Here is a 19,984-nt window from a genome sequence, read left to right on the forward strand (position 1 = left end):
AGGTGGAAGTTTTGGGGGTGACGCTGGAAGGATGTGCAATGATTTGCACGTGCACTGGCACGCACTCATCTCACATCTTAAATACAGATATTTACCTAAAATAATTGCAAATTTTTAAAAAAGCAAAATGTTAGGTAGCAGAATGATTTATCTCATCGCAGATGTAATTTTACCTGCAGATTTCCAGCCCCGGCACCTTGCGATCCCCATTGCGTCGGCGATCTGGGGCAGCATCAGGGCTAAAGATGGGTGATTTGGGCACGGGCAGAATAAAAGGTTGATTTTTTTTTTTGGCTGGCTTCTCACAGCGCAAAAATGACTCATTCCTGGGCTTGGCAAGTTGGAAGAGGCTCACGTAATTTTGGAAGAAAGTTTAAAATGCCTGTGTGTCTAGACAATAATACCTGCTTTGAAAAAAACCTTGGCAAGCAGCACCGTTGCAGCTGATTTAATCTGGGACTTTTGCAAAGCATCCCTTAATAAATTACCCCCCGCCTTTGCTTTGCTGCTTGTGCAGTAAGGATGTCGGGACTTTTTTCCTGTATTTTCCCCAAGTAAAAAGTGAGAAAAGTGGGAACAACCTAAATCTGCAGTAGATGAAATGCAAATATATTTTTACCTCCCCCCAAACCATCCTGCTCAGAGCCCCATCACGGGGCTGCCTCCTCCTGAATTTTGAAAATTGAATGCAGAAGGCTGCAAAACTTGGGGGAAAAGTGTAACAAACCTCATTTTTGTTTTATTTTCTTCCTTTTTTCCCACCCCCTCACCCCAAGATGACGGCCACAGCCCAGCAGCCCAGCAAGGCACAGCCCGTCCATCTCACCACGCCGGCGGCGGCCCCCAACGCGCCGGTATCCGCCGCGGCCGGCGACCCCCAGGCACAGCTGGAGGCCGACAAACGAGCCGTCTACAGGTGATGCAAGCTAATATCAGTGCGCATTAATTAATTAATGAATGCCTTAATGCATTATTTCGTTAATGCATTAGTTATTGGAATGCATTATTAATGCATCGATTCGGCGGTGCATTAATGAATGCATGGGTTAATGCATTGATTCGTTGATGCGTTCATTATTATAATGCAGTATTAATCTGCTATTATTCTAATGCATTAATTAACACACAGGAACGGGGCGGGGGGGGGGATTAGCAATTAGCTCCTTTTTAGCAATAATAACTATCGATAATAACGCATGGTGGTGGAGCTCCTTCATAGACCTCATTTGCAGCATCTCCCCCCGTCCAAAATATTCCCCCCCCCCCCCCCCCAAAAAACCCCAAATTAGCCTTTTTCTTTTTTTGGCAAAACCATGTGATTTGGGGCCCGAAAAGCACCCAGAAGGAGCGAAGTCACGTATTAACCTGAAATACACAGTTCTTGCATCCATACAGGGTGCCGGCAGCAATGGGTGCGGGATGGATGAGCCCCTCTGGTCCCCTTTTTTTTGTCACTTCGGAGATAATAATATATAATATGGTAATATATGTAGTAATGTTATCATATAATTGCAATAAGTGACATTATAACTATGTAAATAGTATAATTACATAAGTAATATGTAATTATATAAGTGCTATGTAATTATTTACAATATTATAATGTACGCGTTAATGATGTAACAGTAACGTATAATATTATAATATAATCGGGGTTACGGTTTAAGGTAAAGGATTAACCCTCCATTAACGGCCAGGGCTGTCGGGGCTTGTGACCCAAAAAATTGCAGCTCGGAAGTGAAGGAATTAAAACACTTTGACTCCAAATATTCAAATATTACAAGTCCAAAAGGTCTGGAAAGGCAGATGAAGGCATGGAATAAATCCACCTGTTTCCCAGGAAAACGCAAAGGATTATTTGCAGCAGGTCTCAAGACTTTTTCCAATGATGGAAATAATTTTCTCAAGGCAAAAGAGGTCATTCAAGACCCCCCCCCCCCCCTTTTCTTTGCACTTCTGCAAGGATTTTTGCAGCGTTCGTGGGATAATGAAAACCAGAAAAAACCCTTTGGAGCTTTAACAGCCTTAATCTGAAGATTAAAAAAAATGCCAGAAATACCTTTTTGGACGTATTTCCCACCCAGAGAAGTGGGGAAAAAATTGTTGGCTGGTCCCACATGTAGAGTCGGTTGTCCAAACCTAGATGCTTATTTTCGGGTACCAGCCAAAACTACTCCCCAAATACATTTTTATCTCTAAAAAGACAGCCAACAAGCCTTTTTTTGCTACATGCAAAATCTGAATATTCACCTATACAGCGGTTAATATGGATTCTGTGTATGTCATTAGCTATCAAATGCACACAGGTGTTTTTAGACCTTCCAGGGCCATACCCTCCACCCAAAATGATGGATTTTTGTTAATTTTCGATAATTGCACCAAGGCCGAAGGCATCGGTGGTAAGCGTCGGTCAATCAGCCTGGAGGGAAATTGCTGGGAAAATGCAATGGGAAATATAAAAAATGCTGGACAAGTCACCCCGCTGGGTTTTATGCTCTAGCGGGAAGTTTATCATCCATAAAAAGAATACAAAAAAGGGGAAAAAAAATTAATCCTCCTCCATCTCCTGCTTGGCGTGGGAGCATCTTCACAGGGTTGGGTCCAGCAGAATCACTTCTCTGCTGCAATTTCTTCCCAGGTAAAGTATTTTCTTGACTTTATGCAACAGAGGGCCTGGGACTTCCCGATGGATTTTGGACCAGTAAAGACGACGCTCCCATAGGAACCGATGCTTAAACTACCCATCCCTGCAAACTGGATTTTTCCAAGTGGGAAATGTCTGGATTTCTTTGCATTAAGTTTATTTTCTTGGTTGGTTTTTTTTGTTTGGTTTTTTTTTTTTTGGAGGGGGAAAGGGGTATATTGGAGCTGTGTAAAAAAACATTCCTGTTGTGATGTGGCCATGGTGCCGCTGGCTCGCGGGCAGAGCCCTGCTGAAGGTGCGAAATTAGGCCATTAGGCCATTAGAGAAATTCATTTCTCTTTATTAGCCCGTGTCGAATCCTTTTTATTAGTGGCTGCAAACGACCGCTCTCCTGCAGGAAAATGTCAGGGCCGGTTCAGCCCTTTTACTTGGAGGATTCCCTGGAATGAAAAAAAGAGGTTTTTGCAAAACCATATACAGCAAAAGCAGATTTTTCCACCCCAAAACTCTTCCTTGGGAGTGCCATGGGAGTGATCTTCTACCTCCATAACACTTGTGATGGGGAAAACCCTCCTGTTTCCCTGTTCATCCTCCTTTCCCCCCCCCCACCCCCCAAATTTTGTAACGAGGATGGGCTCCAGCTCTCAATTTTCATGCCGTGACCTCCGCCTGCAAACGCCCATGGTGGCTGTTCTGTTCTCCTGCCTGTCGTGGCCACAGAAAGGCTGGAAATAGAGAAAACTGCATTTTTTTGACATACAAAAGGGAAAAAAATTTGCAACAATTCCGCATATAGCTTATGGCAGAACCCCAGATTTCACTGCTCCTTGACAATGCACTCTACTACAGGCCTTGGTGCTCTCCCTTACACCATCCCTGGGGCTTTTGCACCTCCTCCTTGTTTTTTTTTATTTTATTATTTTATTTTATGTAATTTTATTTTATTTTATGTTGTTTGTTTGGGGTTTTTTTGTTCTATTTTAATTTTTATTTATTTTTAGGTTTTATTTTAAGTTTTTAGTTATTTTATTTGATTGGACTTGATTTTACTTTGTATTTTATTTTATTTTATTTTATGTCCAACTGAAAACCAAACCATCATCCCCTCAGCCACGTGCCTTCCCCTCCTCCTCCCTGCCAGCGCTACAAGACGTTCATGGGGGTCAATAGCAGCAGCGCCCCAATTATAAATACTGAGCAGTGCGGGGTGATGCCGGCAACGGTCTTAATCCCCCACTTGGTCAATGTAACCCCTCAAAGCAAAGGGGCTACAAATTTTTCAGGGGCTGCAGTCTCCCCCCCCCCCCCCCCGCAACCTTCCCCCACTCCATCCTTGGGGTAATTCCGTGCTTTGCTCCTAATTGATGGAGCGGCTCTGGAAATGGCAGTGGGCGCCTGCCGCTGAGCCACCGGTTCATAAGTCCCAATAATTCAGCCCACTGCCTGGAATTTGCCTTTCATATCCCTCAGCTAAGCCCCGGCGGGGCTGCTGAAATTATGAAATTATTTCCCCCCGCCCCCCCCCCCCCCCCCCATTCTCTGCTCCAGCCTCAGCGAATCTTGCATTAAACTGGGATCAGGACAGATTAAACTATAATATGCTGCGGTATTAGCAGCTGCAAATGAAGACTTAGCCGAGGGGTTTAACCCCTTCGCCTGACTCCAGCTCGGAAAAGACCAGTGGGAAGTGATTCATAATCATCTTTTGGACCATCTTTTGGAGATAAAATGGTGGAGCAAATCCCATTTTTCTGGGGTGCTGGGGGACACCATCCCTGGAGCAGCATTTTGCATTTCTCCCCTGAAAGACTCCATAAATACTTCCTTTTTTTTTTTTTTTTTTTTTTTTAATTTGCACAGCTGGAGAGGCTCATTGAAGGTTGCACTAACTCATGGTCTTCATCCCCTTCTTCTCCACGTGCTTTGGTATTGTATGTATATTTGCATTTTATATTGCATCGATTTAGCATCATCATTAGAGCAAATTGTGGATTTGCAAGAGTTGCAAGCCTGTTGTCTAATCATTAGAGCAAATTGTGGATTTGCAAGAAGAATTGCAAATCTTTGCTTTCTAAGAGTCATTTTGTGGTAAGAAAGAAGTGAGATTTGACCCATCTTTGTGGATGGACATGGGAATGCTTGACAGAGGTGCAAAGAGACCTCTTGGTGGAGGAGCAACCTATAGCAGTCTATAGGATGCTGCAGGCACCTAAAAATATCAGGTCATCCCTATCCAGCATCTCCAACTGAGAGACATTTTGGGGTGAAATATTACCAACAATGAGTGGGTGCTGATGTCGATCTCCAAAATGCAAAGCCACCAGGACAGCAGAGGGCTCCAAGATAACCACCCCGAAGCCAAACCTTTTTGCCCATGGCAAAACATTTTGGAAATTACGGCTTTGGGGCAATGATGGAAAGCACCGAGATGTTGGGAGAAGTAACTTCCTGGTGAAGATGGTGAATTTTGCAATTTTTAAGATATTGGTTGTTGGAAAAGGTTTAGAGGGAGCACTTCCAGTATGGGCTTGGGAGTGAGGTTCGCACCACCAGGCTCTTGCAAGCTGGGAGGGAATGGATGGATGGTGTGGGATAAAAGTGGACATGGGACCTAAACCAGTGAGCATTATGGGGGGTCTCCTTTGTCCTCTGCAGGCACCCACTGTTCCCGCTGCTGACTCTGCTCTTTGAGAAGTGTGAGCAGGCAACGCAGGGCTCCGAGTGCATCACCTCGGCCAGCTTCGACGTTGACATTGAGAACTTCGTTCACCAGCAGGAGCAGGAGCACAAGCCCTTCTTCAGCGATGACCCTGAGCTGGACAACCTGGTAGAGGCACATGGGGCTTGGCAGATGGTTTTTAGGGGGCGGGGAGAAGGTAGGGGGTGATGAACAAATTATGAAGATCTACCACCTTGGGCAACGTCTTTGGACTCCGTTTGTAGTGTTGGCCATCTTGGCAGTGTTCTCCACAGACCTTGTGAGACCTTCTCCAGGACCTTCTGTGAGACCTTTTCCATAAGATCCCCTGTGAGAACAAACCCCTGCCCAATTTTTGGCTAGTTTTCTCACACAAACGCCATGGGGTCACTGTGTTTCCTGCCATGATCGGTGGCTAGTTTGTGCCCCAAAACCTGCAATCTCTCCAGGAATTACTGCTCTTTGGTGCAACGTGCAATAGCATCTACATTCTTGTCTGGCACCATCTTGTTTCAAGTGTGATGGCCAGCTCTTGTCCTAGAAGCAAGGCAAAATAAGAGCTTTTTCCAAAAAGGGTGATGCATATCAATGGTTTAGGACACTTTGGACTGGTTTTGGTGGCTTCCCTGTCATAGGAACCAATATTTCCTACTGTACCCATCGCTGCTGGAAGGTGCCTCAGATGACTCTGCTTGGGATGGAGCTTTTCTCTAGCTGGGACCTCAGGAAACGTTCCCAAATCCCATTATTTTGTCCAGGAAGCCTCTGCGTGTGGTCTCCATGGCAAGCATGTTGGTAGCCAGGTCCATGGCACCATCCTGGTGCACCCTCCCAGTGCTCCACAAGCAAATTTTTAAGAGGCAATTTTGCCCACCTCTGATGATGCAAAGAGCAAAACACCTTTCTGCTGGGACATGTAGCAGAGGGATTTCCATCTCAGAAAAGAAGCAAAATCAGGCAATTCACGGGTAGCTTTTTCCAGATATTACAGATATGAAGGAGGTGATTTTGTCTGATGACCTGTCATGAAGGGAAGAACAAGCAATGCTTGCCCAAGAGCAAAAACTACTGCTTTCCTAAAAAAAAGCAAGAAATGGTTTCAAGATGGATTAAAATCCTGCATCTTTTGTGCCCAGTTTCAGCTTGTGGAAGAGAGTTTTGCAATATCCCTAAATCAAGAGTGGCTTAGCAGTCTGTGGAAAGCCCTCCAAAAAAATTGCAGGCCATGTAAAGTCCTGTTTGCAGATTACTAAACCCATTTTGCAATGTCTTATAGCCAAGAACAGAAATTGCCCTGGGATGAGCAAACAAAAAACCCAGTGTTTTGGATTATTTCAGTTTTGGGACTGAACATGCATCAAATGTTGAGGTGCACCAGAAAACCCCCTATCGCATTAAATTCATAAAAATGGGTGCGATGATATAGCAAGAGGAGAGGGATGGAGCCAGCTGAAGCAAAAAAAAAAACCTAAAAATCTGGGGGAGGAAAACCTACTCCTGCACATATCAAGATGAAACATCTCCAGCAAACGGTCAGTGCACGAGTTGTGTCCACAGAGGTTATTTTCTTTTTTTTTTTTTTTTTATGGTGTCTTAAAAAGCCCCCACAACAATCATGTTTTTTGGGCATGTTTTGGAGCAATTCTTGCTGCCGAGGTGAAATCTGGCCGTGGGCTGTTGCATTGATCCCATGTATGACCTTGCAGCACTGGATATATTTGTATTAGTTTTCATATATATATATGTATGTATTTTTTCCTTATTTCTAGGACATATCTGTATGTATATATTCTATCCAATGCCCAGAACTTCTCCAAAAGCCATCCAAATTGCTCAGTGTGGTTGGCCTCCATCAAGACAGATGAGACGGTTAATGTAATGCTGAAGAAGGACCGTTCCTGTTGGTGGGAAGCACCAACTGGAGGGAATTTTGGATGAAAAAGTCTTGCAGTGCTCAAAACTCAACATTTCAACCTGTTCCTGAGATGACGCTTTTTTCCTATTTGCATTGTCCTTTTTTTTTGGTTATTTTGGAGGTGGTTTTTTTTTCAATGCCACCGATTCCCTGGAAATCGGCGATGGCAAAACAGGGATGAAAAGGCCATCGGCATTAGCTATCATTAGAATAAGAGTCATGTATTCCTCACCACTGAGATGCACATAATTAGAAATTAGAAAAAGGTCAGATCTCACCATTATCAACTCAATCAGCTGCCGAGTGCCACACAGTCAATTAATTCAGCATCTGTATTTTTTACAACCCCGCGCACGTACGCCATTGGACTGTAACTCTTTATCCGGACAGATATACGACGCAGCGGAGCAGGGACATAAAATGAGACCCTAAGCAAATGAGCTGAGATAATTGAGAGATTTATTTTTTATACATATATGTGTCAGGTCTTCTTGCCTTTGCCCTTGAATATTGACTTTCATGGCCGTTGAGCCCTGGGAGGATGCGGAGAGCCGGGGCGCGATGCCTCCACCTTGCGCTTTGCCTGCGCCAACTGCGGAGGAGTAAAAAAAAGTGAAAAAAGGCAAAAAAAAGAAAAAAAGAGGATTTTTCCAGCCACAGCCCATCATCCCTGTTGTTCGCCAACCAAAAATTCGCTTTCTCCATCATGGAGCCGCCACCCGAGTTTGGCCCTGGATTTTTCAGGGAGTTTCCCAACCGTGGCGACTCACAGTTTGTAAAGATGACCACTAAAATTTGCAAGTTAAAAACACCCTTTGAAATGCAAAGACGCTTTGTTACATAAAACCAGATTTATTGCCCCGGAGTGAATAGCTGAAATTTTATATATTATGCAAGATTTCAAACAGCGGCTGTAAAACTTAAGGTTTCAGCTCAGCAAGAGGAATGTTTTATGTGTAAATTTTTTAACATTTATGGGGTACGTTTTAATGAGGCCCAGGCTTTGCACTGGCAACAGCTTACGGCAGAGTTGCAGCCCCATAATCTTGTTAGAAGAAGTGGCCTCCAGAGAATACCCAAACACTTTTTGACATCGAGAGCTTTGGCTTGGACTTTTTGGGGGCATGGGGAGCAATTCCCACAAAGGCAACAGTAATTTTTGTGAATTTTGTCTTCTTGGGATTTCAGAGATATGATTGATGGGGAGGGAAAATTATGGAGGTGCAGAAGGATGGGCTCTGGGATGGGTTTTGGGTGAGAATACTGATTTTTTTGCTTTTTTTGGTGTGTTGAGAAAGGAAATGCATTTAACTGTACTGTAGAGATCGGTTCCAGGTTAGATTTTGGGTGAGAATATTGATTTTTTGGGTTCTTTTTCTGATGCGTCGAGGAGAAAAATTATTTTAACGTTGCCATTGTGTGCCCTTGCATAGATGGTGAAGGCGATCCAGGTGCTGCGCATCCACCTCCTGGAGCTGGAGAAGGTCAACGAGTTGTGCAAGGACTTTTGCAACCGCTACATCACATGCCTCAAAACCAAGATGCACAGCGACAACCTACTCAGGAATGACCTGGGGGGGCCCTATTCCCCCAACCCCTCTTCCATCAGCCTCCACCCTCAGGTAACTCCTTAAAAATCACTTATAATCACCATCATTGCATGTTGGCTAACAGGCACGTTGGGCCAACGAGGTTTGAGGGTTGCTCCACAACTCTTGTGGCCTTCTAGAAATTCATCCCCAATTGAGGAAAATTATTTTTAAAACCCCCATATCTTGTACGTATGGTGCAATAAGTGATGCTGTGGTGATATTTTTTTAAAATGCTTTTTTCATGGCCTTTTTTATGGGTTTGACAGAACTGCAACCCCAGTGTTTGTGTCTCTGCAAAAGGGAGAGAACCCTTTTTGGCTTTGCTGCTCCTTTTTTTGCCCTGGCACATCTTGCAGTTCTCCCCCAGTCCCACCTTGACTTTTTTTCTTTTTTTTTTGCATAATTTTGGTTTTAGCTGGGAGAAGAAAACATTTGGTGCCTCAAGCACAGTGGGAAAGTACAAGGAGATGCCCAAGAACTGCAGAAATATCAACTGAAATGGCCAAGCCAAGCGGCACCTTGGTGGCTTTAAGGGATTTTAACTTCATGTTTGGAAAAAAAGTTGCCCACGGATTGGGATTTTCACATGCATTTGCAGTGCAGGGAATAAATGTTGGCTGGTTGCATCCTAAAAAAGTTCCTTGATGCAATATTGAGTGTCCCTTGAGGATTTTTCTCTCTCAAGACACTCAATTTTTGGGGGGGAGGAATGAAATTTGGGGCTGTACAATGCCCCCAGAAATATCTGCAGCCAACTCAGAATAAGCCAGGGCATCCCCAGGCAGCTCTTGGGTTTCTCCCCCAAAAGGAGGCTGGCGGCGGGGGCTTTTTTTTTAGGGCTTTTCAGGGCATTTTTAGCATGGTGGTAAGGAAAAAAAATGTGATTTTGGCAGCTCAGCTCCAAGTGCTGCAGAGTTCAAAGCTCCCGATATGATGCTTGTGGCCCAGCACGGGGAGGGAAAAGCCCCCAAAAAGTTTTATTTCTTATTTGGGTTTCCTGAAAGCACCAAACGACTTAATCATTGATCTAAAAAACCCCATCGTCTCTCTATTTTCTAATAATCTCTAGAAATGGACTTATTATCCCTTCACTGCTTTATGGTAGCATTCCTTATGATCAAAATTAGCAAGACACTTGCATAAAAGAGAACAATAATTGCTCAACGAGCATCTCGTTTGTAATTTATTAGTTTCTATTATTGTGCGTCGCCATGGCAACAGCTCGCATCCCGGGTGATGAGAGAGATGTTAGATATGAGCCGACGAAGCTCCCGGTCCCAGCAAATGGAGATGCACGTTTTTTATCAGTAATTTTAATGAAAATAATAAGTGAGGGAGTTAATGAGATGGAAAGCCGTCCTGTGGCTATTGTGATTTTTTTTTAGCTCTTTTCCTTTTTTTTTTTTTTTTTTTAAGTGTTGATCTAATTAGAATGCATCGGTCAGGAAAAGTAATGAGGATTTAGTGCCTCACAAAGAGGTGGGGATCGTATCAGAAAATTAGCACAAGTCTTTGGAAAATAATCAGGCCCATGGAGAGGTATGAAGCACCTCTGATTCCTGCAAACCCAGAGCTGCCGACATTTCCTTTCCAGGCAAGACTTGAAAGTTGAGAAATTCAAGTGAGGATTTGGAGGCAGTTGCTAAATAAATGGGAACGCACCCAGGAACAACCCAACTGGAGAAGAAACGTTTGCTCAAGGACGAAGGGATTTTCAGCAGGCAATGGGAGCCGAAATATTCACAGTGATAGACCAGAAGGAGCCACCATCTCATCTGGTCATTGGATGAGGATGACATACCACTGATGATACAATGGCAATTTTTTTCTGATTATGCAACTAAGCCATGTCAAGTGCCTGAGTGCTTCGACTTACTGAGTATACTTGAGTTTGCAGGGATAAGTCTTAAAAAAAAAGGGTGGAAATACTGTCTATCCATCAGTTGAGCTGTAAGGTCTGGGGATGCTCCAGAGAGCTGAAGAATCATGGGATCCATGTTTAAAAAATGGCAAGTGGGATGATATCGCTAATTATCGTCCTATTAGTCTCATGCTGAGGGCAGGTAAAACAGTGAAGGGGCCACTAATTTAGGAATTTTTTTTAAAAAAATCTGAGTAACGGAAATGAGATTAATATCAATGAACAAGGATTCTTGGAAAATAGGTTTTCTCAGGGTATGGGAAAGGCATTGATCATTTTGTGAGGAGATACACCAAGTTGGTCATGCAAGTGAAGTATTTCCGTTTTTTGCAAAGTTTTTTACCACAGGACAGGCTGCTTAAAAAATTATGGATATGCAGTAACAAGGATGTCAACCAAACCTGAGAAAACAATGCCCGGAACTGTCAAAATGTCATCGTGAGAAGACTGTGGTTGGATTTCCCTGGTGTATTCAGAAAGAATGGCCCTTGGCTTGGTGTTATTTGTGCTTTCTAAGATGAAAAATGCAAGGATTTCTGGAAATGCAAAAATGTCTGGAGGTGATGGAAAGATGAGAGAGCACCCAAAAAGGTGTTTTGACTGTTGCTGAAATCTTCTTATGTCACCAAGTCTAGAGATGACTCCTGGCATTGGCCAAGTTTGTGTGAAAAGTTAATTTTTTCCTATGTGGTGAGCCTTCCCTGAACCTTTGTTACTTTACAGACATTTTCCTACCCTGTTTTCTCTGTTGCTTTCTCATTTTGTGCTTCACTTTGTTTTGTGGAGGGACTTTTAGCCTCTTTGGCCTGCAAGTCCACCAAGCAATTCCCCTTCCATTTTTCCTGGTTGTTTTTCACTTGGCTTAATTTCTTTCTCTTGAGTTCTCATCAGACCCTTTTTAACTCCCTCCCTTCATTGAATGAATATTCTTTGAGCTTTTCAGACAGGGATGAGAGAGTGGAGGTGCTTGTTGCATGGAGTTGGGGGAAAGCCAATTTAACCCAGAGCTTAATGTAAATCAGTTCAACTTTCCTTCAACATCAAAGTGGTCCTCACTGCTCTCCAGTTGACTCCACGTGCACGAAAAAACCCACTGCAAAGCCAATCACATTGGGAACCACAGCACTGGCAGGGATGTTTAAATTGGATTAAATCTTGCAATTTTCAGCTCTCGTTTCAAGCGAGAATTGCAGCAGATCAGCAGTGTTTAAAAGGGCATTTTCAGGACAGCATTTTTTCCTCTCTAATTCCTTCTCCATCTTCCTGGTGGTTGGAGGCTGACGGTTGGGTTGGCCTGACTCGATGCAGGACTTCTCTGTATAGATCTTAATTTATCCAAGTTTGCCCTGTGGACAAGCCTGGCTTTCTGTGTTATTTAAAGCCAACTTTTTTCTCATCTCCGTCCATCCACGAAGGAGGTTTATGAATCTTCTTACATGAGTTTGAGTTTGGCCAGCTCTTTCTTGGCAAACTCATGGGTTTCTTTTTTCTCCAACTAACCCCAATTTTTCCCAGCTTTAATCGAGCACAAAGAAATTTCACAAAGTTAGGATGAGACGGAAATTTTTACGCATGTGTGTGCTACCCAAAAATAAATTGCTGCATCGTGAAGCACAAGGGGAAGGACGTCAACTCAAGTAGTGCTGAAATTTAGCATTTACACTTGGGCCCTGAGTCTTTGACACTTGCCTTATCGTAAGAAAGGGGGTGTTTTGTGCAATGCAATATGTACCAGGTCTTTTTCTTCATTAAAGTGACTTTTAAGTCAGAGGAATCGTGTTTTGCCATAGAGCTACGGAAGGTCAGTGCCGAGATGTGGATCTGCAGAGACACCTACTGATGCACTTTTTACACTCAAGTTTCAAAATTGCTGGAAACATTTCAACTTCTTTGAGTCCTAAAATATAAAATATTTTCTACTGCAGCAAAATCACCAGCGTAATATAATTTGGCTGGCATTTGCGATCCAAGGCGATTAGCATGCAAAATAGATTTTTTTAAATCTTCTTGGAGATATCTATATTTATTTTAAGGCAGAGCCTCCACTTCCATTGCCATTGCCATTGCCATTGCCATTGCCATTGCCATTCACAGTGCCATTGCAGAAACACCAGGAATTTCTTTCCTATCTTTTTCTAATAATTATCAATATTCTGCCTTTTTGGACACCACTAAGCTGGTGTTTTGGGACAGTTTTCCTCTATGCCACCAAAAAAATGCAATTTTTGTCATCATAAAATGCTGTTGAAAATGGCTTTGACCACTATCTGGAACAGCAGTTTCTTGTTCCCATTTTCTGATATCCCAAATTATTTCTTCCAAATGTACTTCCAAAAATGGTCTTCTGGATGCCCTTCTTTTGGAGGAATTGTGGAAAAATAAAGCAGGAGAGGAAAGCTGGAGGTCTTCAGGCTGGTCCAAACCTCTGGTCGCCTCTGGCTGTATCTGACTTCTTTTTGATGTTCTTCAAGGTCCATATTTGGTTTTATGTTAATATTTCCACTGTATTTGTTAGCCGGACACTTAGCAAAAGCCAAGTCCAAGTGCATGCAAAAGCAACCAGTTTTTGCTTTCTGTATGCTGAGAAATCCTCATTTTTCAAACAGAAAACCATTTTCCCCCAAAAGCTGAAGATGGGGAAGGGATATTAAAACAAAGTAGAAGTATTTTACAGTCATATTTACATTTTTAAAATTAATTTAGCTATGAAAAGGAGTGTCTGGGAGGTGAAGCAAAAATGCACAGCAATTGCAGCAAAACTTCCAGATAAATAATATTCAGATCATCAATGGAGAGGACAAAAATAACATGCAGTAGAGGCAGTGGTTACAACGTTTTGGGTTCGGCATCACGGGAAGGGAAAATGCAGCAAGGGATTTTTAATGGCAAAAGCATGCAGGGAAAGCAGAGTTTATTGAGAACCACTGCACAGGCAAATCGGTGGTGGCTGATGGGAAAAAGCTGATGGATGCATGAATGTAATGGGGAAAAGCAAAAAAAATGGACCAAAAATGACATTTTTTCCCCCTAGCAATGGGAAATGCATAGACATGGACACTCCCCGTTGAATGATGCACCCACACCATCTCTTGATGTAAAATTAATTGATTTGTGGGTTCAAATTACCATCTCTGTAGTTTTATTGCAAGGAAAAGAGGAGCTACGCCTTTTTCCAACCTGACCACATTTGCGTGGTTGCCTTTTCTGGTGGTGTTGCATGTCACCAGTCCAGATAAATTCTTTTTTTCTTAAACCAAGTAATAGGTTTCTTGAAGAAATGCATCAAAATGAAGGGAAATTGAATAAAAAAGTGAAAAAAAAAAATCCCCTTTGTTGGCATTTTGTTCAACAGTTGAAAACAAGCCGGACACCAGGGAAGTGATGTGGAATGGGAAAATGGGTAGAAAAGAGGGACAAATATTTTTATTGCAAGAAATGAGTGCAGTTTTACTTCCATTACAGCTGGGCGAATTAGAGACAGATCGTTATCTTGGGCTTATTTTGAAACGATAGTTTTATAAGTATGATTTGCAAAATTCTGCCCATCCGGGAGGTTGTGGTACACTGCCCTGTGTTCCCCATATCCTCAATTGTGGCACCCTTCCCTTCCCAAAATGTTGCATTAAATATTCAAATAATCATTCAATTTGGGCTTCTTCCAATTGCCGCGTGCATGCAAGAGCTGCTCCAGAGCTGGGGCTGACAATGACATTACAGCTTTTTGCTAAAAAAATGCCCATTTTTGCAAGAAGTTAGCTTAAAGCTGCAAGGAATGATCTCAAATGGGGTTACGTTATTACTAATTTCATTATTTTACTGTTATTCTGGCAAGGGGAAACCATGGTGCTTGTCCTGGCTTTTAGCGAATGCTGCAGCATCCAGTTCCAGTCAAAGCACCAAAAAAACAGAAATTTGTAGAAAGAAAAAGAAGATTGAAGAAATTCCTTCTTGTCTATCATGCTCTTATTTTTCTTTCCTTTTTCCTTACGGGAAATATTGGCTGCACAAAGAAGACGAATTTGGGAAAGACGCTACGTGGGAGCTTTGCAAAGCATAAATCCTTTTTTCCATCTTTTTTTGCAACTGCCACAACTTGAAAAATCCCTTTTTCCGCGATTTTGCCTGTTGAACCACCTAGGGAAAAAGAAAGGCAACGGGGCGAGCTTATTGCAAGGGGAGAATTAAAACCTCGCATGCCCCTGCCGCGTGTTAAAATCCATGGTTTTCGTATTTTTTTTTTTTCCGCAGGAGATGCTGCAGAGCTCACCGGCGGCGCTGCCGCCTGCCTCCAACCCACCGCCGGGCATCGTGGTGCCGGCGGCTGCGCTACCACCAGGCAACTTGGCCATGAGCGCTGGCAGCGGCTCACCTGCCGTGCCAGGTAGGGACCCTGGGGGAGGCTGGTGGTGGGGGGGGGGGGGGTAGAAATTTGGGGGTTTCGGTAGCCCCACGAGCCTTTTTTTGCCGTAGGTGGAGCCTTGTACCAGCCCGTGACAATGGTGACGTCACAGGGCCAGGTCCTCGCCCAAGCCATTGCCCCCGGTGCCCTGCAGATCCCCAACGCCCAGGTAAGAATTTCCCACCTCAAATTTCCATTTCGTGCAATGTTTTGAACTGCTGCAGCAAGGAAAACCCCCAATTTCTCAAGAAATTCAACCCTTGGAGTATCCTAAACTTTTAATTAGCAAGAAACGTTGATTAAATCCATCTGCCAGGCTCCTTTGGGGTACCTAACAAATTATAACAACGACCTAATAAATGATAGCAGTGCTTATATTATTGCTATATTATACAATATTATAATGAAGTATAATATTTGTATTATATTATAGTATAGTATAGGATGGGATGGGATGGGATAGGATATTATTGCTATTATATTATGGATTTGGGATCACTGGTGTTGCCTGTCCGGTGTGGCAATCACAGCGCTCATGGGAAAGGCTCATTTCTTTTCCTAGCTTTATGGATTTTGGGGTGGGTTTTTTTAGCCATTTGCTCTGGTTTTATTCCTTTTTTTTGTCATTGCAATTAACTACATGGGTTTTCCCTTTGTGGCTGCATTCTTGCAATAATGCGACAATTTGGGGTAGAAATGGATTTATAAGGACAACTTGCCATCCCTGTTGGCTGCGTTGTCTGTGATCCCTTCCAAACCCCCATTGCCCAGGAATTTGGGAAAAAAACCCACTGATTTCTGCTACACTGATTCCTGGGGGCAGATCAGCAAAAATCCCCCCATGCAGACTTTTTTCTGAAAAGCCCCAATTTAATTGTGGCAGCCTCTTGGGAAAAAAAAAACAAAAACAAACCAGGCATTTTGGAAATGGGTGGCACCTCTCTGGCAGTTTTATTGCCTGTTCCATGGTTTTTAAAATTTCTTTAATATTTCTCCATTGCGGGCTTAAATCTTACAGCAAAACCCTCTGTGGTGGGGAAAACACATGCGCAGGGAATATCGGGGCAGGGAGAGAGCCCTGGACAAGCACCTCTGGATGCTCTTCCCAAGCTGCTGCCATGATTTATTCAGCCAGAGCCCAGGGGAATCACAGGGACCTGCTGGCCTGATGTTTAATTCATCCAGGAGAAGTGTTTTGATGAAGAGCTGGGGAAAAAAAAAAAATCCCTTTTTAACTCAAGTGCTGAGATTTCAGTTCAGTTCCTGCATCCTCATTAAAACTTCTCTTGCAGCAAGATGTTTATTTTTTATTTTTGGAGGAAAAAAAAAGCAAATTTTTGCTCAATGGGCATGTTTCTCCTTGTGGTGGGAATCAGCTGAGTGAGGCACACAGATTTGCAAGGGTTTAATGAATGGCAGAGTTTTAACCTCAGGTTTAGAAAGTCATCTTTTGGGGGATTTTGGGGGGTTTGGTTTTTTTTAAGGTAAAAGTGTTTTCCTCCTTAATTGCACATCAAAAATGGTCATGGCTTCAGGACCACGGTCCCCAACTGCGATGCCAGTGCCATAGCAGAGAGAAAAAGCCCACTGCCCCTTGCAAAGCATTGGCAAAAAATTTGAGATATTAAATAGAGATCCTGGGGGAAAATGTGGATTTAATGCAAATTCTTTTGGGAAAAAAAAAAGGGTATTTGGACACTCCCTGCAAGTGCTTGTTTTTTACACTTGCCCTACTCCCATTTTGGGTTGGTTTTGCTCATTTTTTGCCTTAGTTTTGCTTGGGTTTTGGGTTGCCCATTGCTGTTTTCAGCCAATTCTCTCCCTGTTCCTCTCCCCTGGCAGGTGAACCTGGATCTCACCTCCCTCCTCGACGGTGAGGACAAGAAGTCCAAGAACAAGCGGGGCGTCCTGCCCAAACATGCCACCAACATCATGCGCTCATGGCTCTTCCAGCATCTCATGGTGAGCACCGTAGCTGCCAAAACACCCTGCAAAGGTGGAAAAAAAAGGCAAAAAAACCCTAAAATGAACAAATCGAGGTGGTGGCTTGTCTGAATTTATATTCAGAGGTCTCAAAGTGGCTTTGGATTTATTTTGGGGATGACCGTTTTCACTGCAGCTGGCAAAAATACTCCCTTAATGCATGAAGAAGCAAACAGAGGGGGACTTCCACAAATTATTGTGGATGGGTGGTGTAGCATTTTTTTCCAGTTAATAGCTCCAAAATACTGTTTTCCAGCAAGCCTGGGTGTGAAAGCTGCCCCACAGGTATGGTTATGGCACATCAGCAATCAGCCAAAATATAGAATTACCAAATCGCCCCATTTTGGGGGTTGAAGATGTAGGTAGGCGGAGGGAGCTCAGAGGATGCAACCATGATATTTTCATGCAAGAAGATTGCTCTTCAGAAGAGCAAAAAGCTACACCACCCCCCTTCTTTTTCCTGCATAATTTGGCCAAGAAATCACTCAGACACTGGTTGCGAACAGTTGCATGAGGGTCTCCAGGAAGGTGGGAGACCCATAGATAACAGCAAAACAGAAAATAGCAGCTCCAAGGAGCAACTTGGGGGTAAAACATGACCCAGGACATGGAGCAGCAGCTGGTTGGGAACTTTCCAGCCTTTTTTTGAAATGGGAAATTTTGGATTTATTGCATTGAGGACAAGAGTATCACTGTGTTGGGCCGCCATCCCAAGCTGCATCGTGCATGTCCCATGCTTTTGGAGGGATGAACTGCAGATTTGCAAGCAGGAAAAGGATTTAGAAGACCAGAAACTGAGGAGCAATCTTCTGTTGGGTGCAAGGAATGCCCCATGGTTTCAGATTTCCAAAACTGGATTGAAAAACTGAAAGAAATTGTTATTCTACTGTATGGTTGGACTTCTGCTCTCAGCCTTGTCCTCATGGTCAGAAGATGCTTGGGCTTCCCCATGGGATTTCTCCATCCGACATCATAGATTATGTGGTTTTTAACCTAATAGCATTGATGCTCATCATTTTATTGGGTTTAGAAGTTTTGTAGCACCAGCAGGAGGAAGGAATGCTGGAAATAATATGCCAAAAATGAGGATACTTTTGCCAAAAAGAGAGCCATTTTTAACCACTTTAGCACCCCTGAGGCCCTGGTGGGACAGGAGTCTCCTGCGTGCCATGACTTTGGGTGGTTTTGTCAAGGAAATCACATTATTTCAAGGGCAAACAGCTGGAAAACAAGTCATGTGAATCAACACTGGCACTGGCTTGGGGCTCTGAAAAATGACACGTGGGGCTGGTTTGATAACAATTTCATTTTGGGGGTTGGAAAGGAGGATTTTAGCATAGTTGGGAGGAGGTTGTTGAAGCTTTGAGTGCTGGTAGTCTCCCAGTGCAGATGTTTTGGAGTGTTTTACTGATGCATCTGACAAGGAGCATTGTGGGTGACAGTGGGTTTTGACGCCCAAATCCCACCTTTACCAAAAAACCATTATCGGAAAATCGCTAAAACAAAAAATACTAACTTCCTTCAAGGAAAAGCCTTTGATGGAAAGCCTTGGAAAAGCCCCAGGGACAGCAGGCAAACCATGATGGTCTCAGATGCCACCCTTAAGCCTTGCATCTTTCAGATGCAACAAGCCACCAAAACTGGGGTGGGAAAATGAAAAAGAAGGGGGGGTGGTTATTTTTTTTTTTCCACTGGGGGCTGCCTTTTTGCACACAGGGATGTCATTGTGCTGCCCCATCTCTTTTTTTTCTAGCACCCCTACCCCACAGAGGACGAGAAGAGGCAAATCGCCGCCCAAACCAACCTGACCCTCTTGCAAGTCAACAACTGGTGAGCATATCGGTGGCCCATGCAATCATCTTGCTGGCTTTGGAAATTTTTTTCCCATTATTTTGGTGCTATGTGATGCTTTTTGGGGGGTAACTTGGGCAGTCGGGGCCAATTTCTCAGAGGCGGGCTCTGATGCGTTTAATTGATTGCGTTCGTTTGCGGCATCTCAGTGCCCTCTCCTGGCAAACCCAATATGTAGCAGACACCAACTCAGCTGGAAAAATGAATGCAACGGTGTAACATGCCACAGACAAATTAAATAGGATAAACCCCCAGCTTTTGGGACCATGCAGCCACTTTTGGAAGTGTTTTATATTGCAACTCATTGAATTGTTACGTCTGCTGGTTTAACTCAAAATTGGTGTTATGACTCTTATTTACAAGAATGGTCTCTTTTTTTTTGCTGGAAAGGTTCATAAATGCCCGGCGGCGCATCCTGCAGCCAATGCTCGACGCCAGCAACCCAGACCCAGCCCCCAAAGCCAAGAAAATAAAATCTCAGCACCGGCCCACCCAGCGCTTCTGGCCCAACTCCATCGCCGCTGGGGTCCTGCAGCAGCAGGGTGGCAATTCGGGGACAAATCCTGACGGTAAGGACAAACACTGACAGCCCCTGCCCTTCCTGGATGGGGTGACCATGTATTAAATTATGGCCTTAATTGGTAATTAAGGATTTCTAGAGCCCCGTATGCCCCTGTGGGGAAAAACATGTTGAAGAGGTAGCCCACGCAAGAAGATCCATCCAGTTGGCCATCACAAGTGTGCTGGCAATGTGGCACTGCCATCTCCTCGGCATCAGCACAGTCCTCGAGGATCACCCACTATGGGACATCACTGGGGATATCTCCTGAGGTGCTAGAGAGGAGGTAAAGGGGGAGATGGGGAGAGAAGAGGAGGCAAAACGAAAAAAAGATGAAGATGAGAAGACAGATGAGACAAGATGGGAAAAGAGACAAAGAGAAGATGAAGAGAAAACAGGTGATGAAAATGAAGAGGAGTAAA

The 19,984-nt window shown here is 43.6% G+C and overlaps 1 protein-coding gene across 5 annotated transcripts in view; it reads left to right on the forward strand.

The window, feature by feature from the left end:
- Positions 1-19,984, forward strand: part of PKNOX2 (PBX/knotted 1 homeobox 2) — an 87,680-nt gene that overhangs the window by 65,703 nt on the left and 1,993 nt on the right. For 4 of the 5 annotated variants that reach the window (XM_049800444.1, XM_049800443.1, XM_049800442.1 and 1 more), the window contains 8 exons: positions 777-916; positions 5,300-5,471; positions 8,691-8,879; positions 15,019-15,151; positions 15,241-15,338; positions 17,012-17,131; positions 18,906-18,982; positions 19,394-19,572. In XM_049800444.1, coding sequence (XP_049656401.1) covers positions 777-916; positions 5,300-5,471; positions 8,691-8,879; positions 15,019-15,151; positions 15,241-15,338; positions 17,012-17,131; positions 18,906-18,982; positions 19,394-19,572 — 1,108 coding nt within the window. Of the gene's footprint in view, positions 1-776; positions 917-4,504; positions 4,571-5,299; positions 5,472-8,690; positions 8,880-15,018; positions 15,152-15,240; positions 15,339-17,011; positions 17,132-18,905; positions 18,983-19,393; positions 19,573-19,984 lie in introns of all 5 variants that reach the window. The other variant, XM_049800446.1, reaches the window with a different exon arrangement.

Source organism: Accipiter gentilis, chromosome 5, assembly GCF_929443795.1.
Source record: "Accipiter gentilis chromosome 5, bAccGen1.1, whole genome shotgun sequence".
In the NCBI taxonomy this organism is placed as follows: Eukaryota; Metazoa; Chordata; class Aves; order Accipitriformes; family Accipitridae; genus Astur; species Astur gentilis.